General features: G+C 41.7%; 2 protein-coding genes across 6 annotated transcripts in view; one reads left to right on the top strand and one right to left on the bottom strand.

Moving 5' to 3' along the window:
• The window catches only part of phactr4a (phosphatase and actin regulator 4a), a 369,306-nt gene that overhangs the window by 65,139 nt on the left and 291,918 nt on the right, over positions 1-12,249 (top strand). The gene's annotated exons all lie outside the window — the stretch shown is intronic.
• Positions 1-12,249, bottom strand: part of LOC311061566 (GTPase IMAP family member 8-like) — a 107,261-nt gene that overhangs the window by 53,586 nt on the left and 41,426 nt on the right. The window contains exons 1-6 of one of the 5 annotated variants that reach the window (XM_084080245.1): positions 8,295-8,414; positions 6,930-6,989; positions 6,703-6,828; positions 5,365-5,451; positions 5,127-5,228; positions 295-396 (exon numbers count right to left, since the gene is read on the bottom strand). The exons of 1 other annotated variant lie outside the window; for it this stretch is intronic. In XM_084080245.1, the coding sequence (XP_083936371.1) occupies positions 295-396; positions 5,127-5,228; positions 5,365-5,451; positions 6,703-6,828; positions 6,930-6,964 (452 nt within the window). In that variant the 5' untranslated portion in view covers positions 6,965-6,989; positions 8,295-8,414. Of the gene's footprint in view, positions 1-294; positions 397-5,126; positions 5,229-5,364; positions 5,452-6,702; positions 6,829-6,929; positions 6,990-8,294; positions 8,415-12,249 lie in introns of those variants that run through there. 3 more of the 5 variants (XM_084080246.1, XM_084080247.1, XM_084080243.1) reach the window with 3 other exon arrangements.

The following is a 12,249-nucleotide window of genomic DNA, read 5'->3' as shown; positions in this document are numbered from 1 at the left end:
CCTAGGACACTTTAAAAGGGAATGGACGGATGTGACGTCAGCCCAAAAAACGTCACTTCCATCCGCACCAATGATAGGATTTGGAAAAAAAGGTCCATCTCTCTCTCTCTCTCTCTCTCTCTCTCTCTCTCTCTCTCTCTCTCTCTCTCTCTCTCTCTCATGAGAGATGATGTTTAGCACTGGGAAGAGGAGCGCTCCAGCACATCTTTACCATAGAAATGTATGGCAGAAAAGGTGCTGGAAGCTCATCATGTTGACAAGACAACCCAAAATACATTCTTAAGTCTTCATCACCTCAGCTCAGGAGCACAACTGTGTGTTTTAAAGTTGATGGGTCGACCCATGGACCAGTCACTTCTCATAGACAGACAGCTAGGTGCAGGGGACGCTCCCACACTGAAACAAAGCAGAAATGTATGCTGGTAACCAAAACATCAACAATAACAATGACTAATATAGCTGCAAGCAGCAATGAGCGGTTTCGAGAATAATGGCAGACTGGCAGACTGTGACAGAGTGGCAGACTGGCAGACTGGCAGACTTTGACAGAGTGGCAGACTGGCAGACTGTGACAGAGTGGCAGACTGGCAGACTGGCAGACTTTGACAGACTGTGGCAGACTGGCAGACTGGCAGACAGACAGACTGTGGCAGACTGGCAGACTGGCAGACAGACAGACAGTGACAGAGTGGCAGACTGGCAGACTGTGACAGACTGGCAGACTGGCAGACTGTGACAGAGTGGCAGACAGACAAACAGACAGACTGTGACAGAGTGGCAGAGTGGCAGACTGGCAGACAGACAGACAGTGACAGAGTGGCAGACTGGCAGACAGACAGACTGTGGCAGACTGGCAGACTGGCACACAGACAGACAGTGACAGAGTGGCAGACTGGCAGACAGACAGACAGTGACAGAGTGGCAGACTGGCAGACAGACAGACAGTGACAGAGTGGCAGACTGGCAGACAGACAGACTGTGACAGAGTGACAGAGTGGCAGACTGGCAGACTGGCAGACAGACAGACAGACAGACAGACAGACAGTGACAGAGTGGCAGACTGGCAGACAGACAGACAGTGACAGAGTGGCAGACTGGCAGACAGACAGACAGTGACAGAGAGAGAGAGAGAGAGAGAGAGAGAGAGGGAGAGGGAGAGGGAGAGGGAGAGAGAGAGAGAAGGGGAGAGAGAGAGAGAGAGAGAGAGAGGGAGAGAGAGAGAGAGAGGCAGTGAGAAAGAGAGGCAGTAAGAGAGAGAGCGAGAGAGAAGAAGTGAACATGCATTAATTAACAAAGTCATGATTTTTGTTCAGTAAATTATATTTGGACCGGTTAAATTGAGGTTTGAACCAGGGACCTATAGACTTGTGGGTAGACAGTGTAAAGGATAAGGATAATTCCAGGTCCGTTCATGAAAGTCCTTGCGGTCTTGTTTCCAATGAGGGCTTGTGAGCAATTAGGGGTTAAGAGTCTTGCTCAGGGACAAATTTCATTTCATCGACACATTTGCTGGCCTGGCCTGGAATCGTACCTGGGGCAACCAGGGCCTCTGGCTCCCTAGGTGGGCTCACTAACCACTCAGCTATGGCCACAGTACAGACTGAGCCATTGGATAGACAGAATTGGATTTCATATGTGGTAAGTTATCATACAGCATGGGTTGCTTATTATATACATACAAGCTCATAACGCGTCACATTGTAGATCGGCTGTATGTGGTTACTGTAGGTGTTGTATTAATAATTACATCTGCAAAGTAACAAGTAACTAAAGCTGTCATCTGCTGTAATTGCAGTAGAGTAGAGTAGTAAAGTAAAAGTACCTAAAAATTGTACTGTGCATGTGTGATTGGTGATGAGTGAGAGGGGTGGATCCAATCCATGGGAATAGGGGGAATTCCAAATGATGATCACCTCAACGCATTGTTGGGGACAGGGATCGAACCAGCGACCTATGGATTCACAGGCTGCCTCTCTTCTCATTGAGCTAGAGATATGGCCTCCCTGATGGTGTCTGTTGACACTCTCACACTCTACTGGTGGAGCTATTGAATCGACAGCATCAGATAGTGAGAAAGGAGAATCCAACAACACAAAACAAAAGGGCAAATGAATTACGTCATACATTGAAAATAACTACTTTCAAGTATGCATTTCTCGTTATCTTTAACAATTGCACATGCATTGATACAGTCATGTTGTGTGCAATGCAATTGAGTTGAGGTCTGCATGAGGTGAGATTTGAACCAGCGACCCTGTGGTATCAAGGCAGATGATTAAGCCATTGGGCCAACAGACCCGAACTGATGAAAAAGGAGTTCACACACATGACACACTTTCACGCAAATTGCTCAGAAATGCTGGATTTAAATGTTTTTCAAACTGCTCAAAATTGCAGACAATCTAAGGGCGGAGCTTACTGGTCAAAGTGATAGATATGTTCCTCATTGATACAGTCATGTTGTGTGCAATGCAATTATAATGAAGTCTACCTGAGGTGGGATTCGAACCAGCAACCCTGTGGTTTCAAGGCAGATGATTAAGCTATCAAGCTATTGAACCTACACACCTGAACTAGTGAAAAGGGAGTTCAAACACATGACACACTTTCACGCAAATTGCTCAGAAATCCTGGATTTAAATGTTTTTCAAACTGCTCAAAATTGCAGACAATCTAAGGGCAGAGCTTACTGGTCAAAGTGATACATGTGTTCCTCATGAGTCAAGGCACATGTGTAAGCAGGTTTAACGGCTGTCGGCCAAACGAGGCATGACTTTTGCCTGTTTAAAGTTTGCATTTTCAAAAAATTGCTATAGCGCCCCCCTTTGACCAATTGGAGTAAGATTGGTTTCAGTGATACTTGGAATGACCTTCTACAATATTGCAAAGTGTCAAACAAATGCGAGTCTGCATGTATGTTTTAGGGGCAGATGAATAATTGTCATAAAACTGCAATTTTCATTGGCTTATAAAAAGCTTAACGTTTTCACTTATGGAAAATCTGCTTGCTCACGTCTGTCGGCATTGGTCATTCATTGATACAGTCATATTGTGTGCAATGCAATTGAGTTGAGGTCTGCATGAGGTGAGATTTGAACCGGCGACCCTCTGGTATCAAGGCAGATGATTAAGCCATTGGGCCAACAGACCCGAACTGATGAAAAGGGAGTTCACACACATGACACACTTTCACGCAAATTGCTCAGAAATAGTGGATTTAAATGTTTTTCAAACTGCTCAAAATTGCAGACAATCTAAGGGCGGAGTTTACTGGTTAACAATTGCACATGTATTCATTGATACAGTCATGTTGTGTGCAATGCAATTATAATGAATTCTACATGACGTGGGATTCGAACCAGGAACCCTGTGGTTTCAAGGCAGATGATTAAGCCATTGGGCCAACAGACCTGTACTAGTGAAAAGGGAGTTTACACACATGACACACTTTCACGCAAATTGCTCAGAAATCCTTGGTTTAAATGTTTTTCAAACTGCTCAATATATTTCGGAATGGAAACTAGTGGAAAATAGTCGATCTACAAGCTCACAACGCGTTGCTATCTAAAAAGGTGTGAGATTGTAGATCGTCTATTTTCACAAGAAAGTATGTCATACATAAAAAACAACTACTCTCAAAAGCATTTCGTGTTATTGTCTAAACATTGCACATGTCTGAATTAACAGGGTCATGTTTTGTACAATGCAATTTAAATGTGAACTGTAATAAGTGGGATTCGAACCAGGGACCTTTGGCACATGAGACTCACACATACTGGTGGAGCTATCCAATACACAGCCTTAGACAGTGAAAAGGGAGAATCCAACAAAACAAAACAAAAGCGCGAATGAAGTACGTCATACATTGAAAATAACTACTTTCAAGTATTCATTTCTCGTCATCTTTAACAATTGCACATGTATTCATTGATATAGTCATGTTGTGTGCAATGCAATTATAATTAAGACTACCTGAGGTGGGATTCGAACCGGCTACCCTATGGTTTCAAGGCAGATGATTAAGCGATCAAGCTATTGAACCAACACACCTGAACCTGTGAAAAAGGGCCTCAAACATGTATTTGACACAGTTTCATGCAAATTGCTCAGAAATCCTGGATTTAAATGTTTTTCAAACTGCTCAAAATTGCAGACAATCTAAGGGCAGAGCTTACTGGTCAAAGTGATACATGTGTTCCTCATGAGTCAAGGCACATGTGTAAGCAGGTTTAACGGCTGTCGGCCAAACGAGGCATGACTTTTGCCTGTTTAAAGTTTGCATTTTCAAAAAATTGCTATAGCGCCCCCCTTTGACCAATTGGAGTAAGATTGGTTTCAGTGATACTTGGAAGGACCCTCTACAATATTGCAAAGTGTCAAACAAATGTGAGTCTGCATGTATGTGTTAGGGGCAGATGAATAATTTTAAAAAAGCTGCAATTTTCATTGGCTTATAAAAGCTTAACGTTTTCACTTATGGAAAATCCGCTAAGTTACGTTTGTCGGCATTGGTCCAAAGTTCATGTGTATACAGTTTCGTACAGATTGCTCATAAATCCCAGGAGAAGTGATTTTTTTACTGCTTTTTACTGCTTTTCATAGAATTCGAAATGGTGGGAGATCTAAAGGTCAGAGGTCAAAAGTCAAACAGCGAAAGTTGTTAGGCATGAGGAGACGCATGTGTGTATCGAAGTTTCATGGCTGTAGGTCGAACAGGGCATGAGCTGTACCTGTTCAAAGTTGGCATATTTCAATTGAGTGCTACAGCGCCACCCTTTGGCCAATGGTTGTGAGTTTCGGGTTTTCGCCGTTTGGCATAGCCCTCTACCATATTGCCGAATTTCATAAGAAGTGACCAGGCGGTTAGGCCAGAACTGGCAAAAACGGCGGAAGAATAATAATAATAATGAAAGCCAAGGAATGTAATAGGGTTCGAAGCCTTACAGGCTCTCGAAACCTAATTATTATTATTATTATTATTATTATTACAATTATTATTACCCTTATTATTATTATTATTATTATTATTATTATTATTATTATTATTATTATTATTATTATTATTATTATTATTATTTATCATTATCTAGTTTTTATAACTGCAAAGCAAGTTTGTTCATTCTCACCCTAAGTCAGGAGTAGTGAGTTCTCTTTTAAAGTTACCAGGCTGACCCATGGACCAGTCACTTTTCATAGACAGACAGCTAGGTGCAGGGGACGCTCCCACACTGAAACAAAGCAGAGATGTATGCTGGTAACCAAAACATCAACGATAACCATGATGATGATTATTATTATTTGATACATGTAGTTGTGTAGGCAACCATCCAGTTTCTAACTGTGAAGCATGTTGATCATTCTCACCATGAGTCTGGAGTTGTGAGTTCTCTTTGAAAGGGACCAGGGAGACCCATGGATCCAGCAGGGGACACCCCTCTATCCTGCTTCATCCTGTCACTCACACACACACACACACACACACACACACACACACACACACACACACACACACACACACACACACACACACACACACACACACACACACACACACACACACACACACACACACACACACACACACACACACAAATAAAACATGTGACACACACAGTTCTAAAGGGCTCCCTAGTATTTTAAAGACCTGACATATCTTGGATGTATTTCCTATTGCTTCCTTTGCCAATCAGTACCCTCGAGCTATGGGATTTAAACTCCAGCATGTTGCATTTCAACATGAACAAACGTAAACAAACATTTACAAATGTTTATTTATGGCCAACATCTTTGTATGATATTCTAATCTACAGTACACAGAGTAATAGTGTCTAGCATCAGTTCATGTGAAAGAGATTGATTGAATACTTTATTTATTTTATTTTTGGAGTTTGCAGGAAAAAGCACATGAAGGTACAGTTCAATACAAGTCAGTCAGCTGAGGAATTTAAAAAAAACTCTTTAAGTCTTAAGACTCTTTTAAGAGAGGACTAAAGCCCTACCTTTTTACAAAGCATTTTTTTTAGCTACAGTACACTGGTTTTAACTCTAGGCTTTATGTCCTTTTCACTTTCTTAGATGTTTTTTAATGGTGTGATGATTCTTTTTTATGCAATTGCCTACTGTAGCACTTTGAGATTTTCACAAATGTAAAGTGTATTATAAATAAAATCCATTATTATTATTGTTACTTATTTATTATGGGCTGAACTATATGCAGTGTAATACATCCCAAATGCTCTACTTATTTTTCTTATTAGCAAAATAATTATGTTTGCCCTTTCAGACAGACATATTATCATCTGCCTTACAATACAACCTAACCTGCAATACAACTCGGTTTTGAAACTGGTTGTTTTAATCTCTGTTAGAATTAAAAATGTTAGGCTTGCAACATAGTTGACAAGGTGTTGTCCCTCTCTGGTGCCATGGAGAATACTTTGTTTGAGCAGTATTTATTCTCTCTGCTCTGAATTAGAATTGAGCATACATGTATTTAATGTAAATGACCTGATATGATTTGAAAACAGCAGTCAAATGAGAGTGAGGCTTTCCCATCTCATGGGGGAACTTGGAAATGCTGAAACGTGATTGCACGTTAGGTAATCAGACAATCCCCTCCCGGCACAGCTAAGGCCACCCAAAACTTACAAGCTTTCCACCCAACCGCGACGATAAAAAAAACTGAACATGTTGTGGTCCTACCTGTTTTCTGGGATCCTGGTGACTGTGTTGAAGTTATCACGTTGAGCCGTAGACGGTTCACTTTCCACAACAACATCACCACTGGCAGACATCTCTGTTCTCTGTCCTTCAGTCTCCTGGATGATGCTGCATTGTTTATGTTTTAATTATTATCATTATTATCATTACCACTGTTTATTATTATTCAATGTTAAACTCAAAGAAAATGCTAAATAATTGTGTCCAACCTGCCACTCTTGTCATCAGAATTTTCATGATCCATGACTTCTGTGGCCCACACCTACTGTCTGTCAACACACACCCACCCACACACACACACACACACACACACACACACACACACACACACACACACACACACACACACACACACACACACACACACACACACACACGTTACGTAGATTCATTTCAGGAAAAAAAAAATATGGTGGCAAAGAAAGTGACATCGACTAATTAAATTATGGTTGAAGACAGACAAGACAATACATGTTTATTACAGTGTTCATACAAACAATAGGCTATTTTTACTGTATTCCCAATATGACCTTGACATAGAGAGAGATTACACACATACATGAACCTGGTATGAGGCGATAGCATGTAAATAGACTACATGCAGTACTTCTAGTCAACCAGTAGGTGTCTTCCCAGACCACAGGATCTAAATCAAACGACCACGCTGTTGTTACTTTACTTATTAAAACATTTATTTATAAAATAAACAAAACTACAGTGGTGGTTGAATGTGGATGTTGTATTATTGTATTATTAACATACTCTACAATGTTTAAAATAATGTTTTATTCACTACAAAACGTGTGGAGTCCTATTCAGTTTTAAGATCTGGACTCATTCAATAGTTTCAAAAGAGATATTACATTTTCATGATAAAATTATATTGACTGTAAAACTGTCCATTTTGAACCTCTTTTTAACAAATAAAAATACTACATTCATAAATACTAAGGGACTATAAAACTACACCCTAAAGAAATCTTCACCACATGCAACTTCTGCAGAAGTAACGTGATTCTAGTAAACTGTAGGTACTGTAGACTGTAGGATCATGCTGATCCGGTCTGGGTCTGGAGCGGATACGGAAACGGTGCATACATGTATGTGTGAGTGTAAATTAGAGGCTACAGTAGGCGGGCTCTAAACCGGATCACACTGGTTCATTCACAATGAAAGCCAGGCTTTGAGAACTTGTGCTGCGTAAAGCCTGGTGACACGAGGTTAGTCGAGGTGACTCTTGTGGAGTGACTGTTGTAATGACATAGGTCTACTGGCAGGCTACTAATGCTGCATGTCACTTATGGCATTAGATAAACATTCATAATGATCAACATGTAACTTCTGCTCTGTCTTCTACATATTTTGGTCGAGATTGTGAAATCATATTAAGTTACAGTTAATAATTAACCACAGCAGCAGAGAGAGAGAGAGAGAGAGAGAGAGAGAGAGAGAGAGAGAGAGAGAGAGATCGAGAGGAAGAGTGGGGGAGGGGTAATAGGGTAGAACTCACTGAATGTGTATTAAAAAGTGTTTGAGTGTGAACCAAGTGGTTGTAGTATAATAAAAGTTCTTACCTTACATTAAGCTGTAAGCTTTGGTCCTTTATTTGCTTTGATGTGTCATGTAGCAGCCTAAATGTGAGACTGTTCACTGTTGTGTGATTGTGTCGTTGTGTTAAAATGGTTCTCTGTGTGTCTAGAATTGCTTTCGTTTCTGTGTTTGAACTTGACCCGCCTTTGACACTCCATATATGGTCAACACAGTCTTACTGCCTTAAACATTATCACAAAATATAGCCTTTACCTCCCAACAAAGAAAACAATGATGATGGTAATGATAATAATGATAATAATAATAATAATAATAATAATAAGGGTAATAATAATAATAAATCAATCAACCGATCCATTCATTATTTAGTTACTTTCCACCACTGGAGAACAGGGCCCTACTGATGGTTCCAAAGTCTGGAGTTGTCACTAAAGGTGACGGGGCTTATGCCATGCCGGCTCCTGAACTGTGGAACTCCCTGCCTGATCTTAGGAAGGCAAACTCGGTGTCCTCTTTTTTTTTTTAGCGGTGCCAACCGCTCTACACTTGACTTTGTCCGTATGTACGTTTTAGCCTGGGATGCGCACGGCACACAAGCAACACATACAAACACACGCACACATACACACATACACACACACACACACACACACACACACACACACACACACACACACACACACACACACACACACACACACACACACACACACACACACACACACACACACATGGACTTAGACATTGCCTATGCCATCTCTGCTCTCTTTGGCCACACGTGCCACTGCTTATCAAAGAGGGGTCCAGGGACCCCCAGCGTATGTTATGTCCGTCCGCCCGTTTAGAGCACGGGATGAGCACGGGATTTTAAACAGCTATAACTCCACTTTGCTGCATGCCACCAAGTCCAACTTCGGTATGTGGACTTAGACCACCAATAGGGACCCGCATGAATTACTGAAGTTATCCAAGCAGGGTCCAGGGACACGCAGCACATGTTATGTCCGTCCGCCCGTTTGAGCCCGGGATGAGCACGGGATTTTCAACAGCTATAACTCCAGTTTGCAGCATGCCACCAAGTCCACCTTTGGTATGTGGACTTAGACCACCAATAGGGACGAGCATGAATTGCTGAGGCCCCGCCCCCTCTGTCCAGGGACCCCCAGCGTATGTTATGTCTGTCCGCCCGTTTGAGCACGGGATTTTAAACAGCTATAACTCCAGTTTGCAGCATGGCACCAAGTCCAAATTTGGTATGTGGACTTGGACCACCAATAGGGATGAGCATGAATTGCTGAAGCCCCGCCCCCTCTGTCTTCCCATTGGCTGGCCTTTAAACAGCCATAACTCAAGTTTGCAGCATGCTACGGAGTACAAATTTTGCACATGGACTAAAACCACCAATAGGGACGAACTGTAATTACTTAAGCCCCGCCCCCTCTGTCTTCCCATTGGCTGGCCTTTAAACAGCCATAACTCAAGTTTGCAGCATGCTACCAAGTAACAATTTGGTACGTGGACTCAGACAACCAATAGGGACGAACTGAAATGAGTTAAGCCCCGCCCCAAAGGCACCGCTTCCTTCACACAGGGTGTGATTTTTTTAATTCACGTCTATCGCACAGCTTTTTCTTAATTGATGAATTGTTATTACATCTTGACCGTGGACTTATTCACTGTTACTGTAAAGCAACTTTTATTATTATTATTAGTAGTTAGTACTACTATAGCAGTAGTAGTAGTAGTAGTAGTAGTAGTAGTAGTAGTAGTAGTAGTAGTAGTAGCAGTAGCTCTGTAGCAGTAGTATTAGTGCAAAGGTCAGAATCCAACAATGCACCTTTTTTCCCCTTTTTTTTCTCTCCAAAACCGTCCAACAAAGTCACAGCAGCTACAGTGTAGCCCATACATGGGTAACTGGCGTCCCGGGGGCCACATGCGGCCCCCACCTTCACTTAATGCGGCCCGCAGCCGCAGGTTAACATCGGAATACTGATATATTACTGATTTCAGCTGTTACAATTCCAAACATTCTAACATGACCCGCTTTAATTACGTCTATATTAGTAGTTTAATGACTAGTATTAAAATTATGTTGTCTTTTTTTATGTCCAATGTATTTAGTTCATAAAGTTAGCATAAGTATAACTAAATGCATTTGAAATTAAATAAAAATTGTACTTTTCAGGATTCCGATTCAAAAATAGCACCAAAAAAAATCAGGATTCCAATTTAAAAATAGCAGATCTACAAGCTCAAAACCCGTCGCGCTGCAACACGTTTTGATCTTGTAGATCTGCTATTTTTGCAACTTTTGTGTGACAAAGAATGGCGAAGTACGGCATTAATTTACGAAGAAAAGTTAAAATACGGAGATAAGAGGTCTGCCCGACAGTATATGCAATGTGTCCCTCTGGAGTGAGTGTGGAAATATAGTGGCCCTCTCCATCATCAAAGTTGCCCACCCCTGGTGTAGCCTATAGGCAGAGACAATAACTTAATAAAAAGACTCCAAACCCAGGTGGGGTTGGCAAAAGGGCCTTTCTGTGTGGAGTTTGCATGTTCTCCCCACGTCCTCTAGGGTAGGCACCCTCACAAAAACATGCAGTAATCCTGGTCTCTATACTGCCTCCCCCTGGTCAGCCGGGGCGCATGATGGAGGGGAAAAGGAACTGGTTGGAATAACGTGCTCCTTCCACGCGCTACGTCCTACCGGGGAAACTCCCCCCTGTCAGGTGATAAGATGCGGCCTGCTCGCTCCTCATGCATTGAAGGAAGCATGAGCTCAGTTCGGGGCTCTCCCCAGGCTGGTAGAGGGAGAGTAGCACCCAGGATTACAGCTTAGGCAATTTGCACTGGGTGAAAAAATGGGTTACAAAAATTGTGGGATAAAAACAATGAAAAAAAAAAGAGAAAAGAACATGGTTATATGGACTGAAATAAAATGATAAATAACCAACAATAAGTAGTGGAAGCAGTAAAAAACGTCTGTGTCCTGTGACGGTCCCTCCCTCACCCCAACTAGTCTCTCCTGAGGGAGAGGAGACAGGTCTGTTTTCAATTAGCAGCTGTGCATGTTAAAGTATTGAAGATTGTGAAACTTGGGTAACTACATACTTTCATTAATTCATTAATGAATAACCTTATCACACACCCGAGTGTGTGTGTGATCACTCTAGGCTCTAGGAGCTCTGAACCGGCATGTAGATATCAATCCTTCGACCCCTCTCCCCGGGCAGAAGAGAGACGTACTGTATCTGCCCTACTCCTCATCTTCCTGTTCACTGACAGGCCATTTTGTACAAGGCATTCTTGTACTTCTGTTTACGTGTACATAAATAAATATTTCAGCACGTGCTTATTTATTTATTCATTAATGAATAACCTTTCACTAAAATACATGGTGGTCTGAAGGGCTTCCCATTCTACTTCTCCCCCCTGAGAACGGTGGGGGAACAGGTGGAGCGGAGAGGCAGATCATGCACTCTCCCTTGGGCAAAAAAAAGTCCTGTGTCAACTACCCGACTTGACTATTTATTTTTCTAAATAATCTGTGTGTATAGAATAATTTCGCTCCAGTATAGCAAAGCGTCAAGCCATGAAATAAACAATCTGTCTGTCTGTCCAGCGGCTCTGGCCGTGGAGGGAACGGGACCCCTTTCTCCTCTGCCCCGAGACAGCAAGCAACTGAGAGGGGAGACCAGAGGTGACAGACCACAAAAAAAATGAAAATACTGCAATATGATTTTTTATTTTTACTAATTTGTGTATGCAAAATAATTACACCAACATTGCTCTTGTGTAGTAGTTAGTTTGTGCTTTTTTATCAAGATTATTAAATTTGCTTTTGTCATTTCTAGCAGAGAGAAGTAGTGGTGCTTCGCGGTGAGAGTCAGTTATTTAGTAGCTTGTTTATAAATGTTCTATACATTTTGTATCATAAATAGGTTATGTAGTAACTAAATATACTTATTTCTCATC

The sequence above is a fragment of the Gymnoscopelus microlampas genome (assembly GCF_963454915.1).
Source record: "Gymnoscopelus microlampas genome assembly, chromosome: 15".
NCBI lineage: Eukaryota > Metazoa > Chordata > Actinopteri > Myctophiformes > Myctophidae > Gymnoscopelus > Gymnoscopelus microlampas.
Note: the sequence above shows the minus strand (reverse complement) of the source record. Positions and strands in the feature narration are given on the sequence as shown.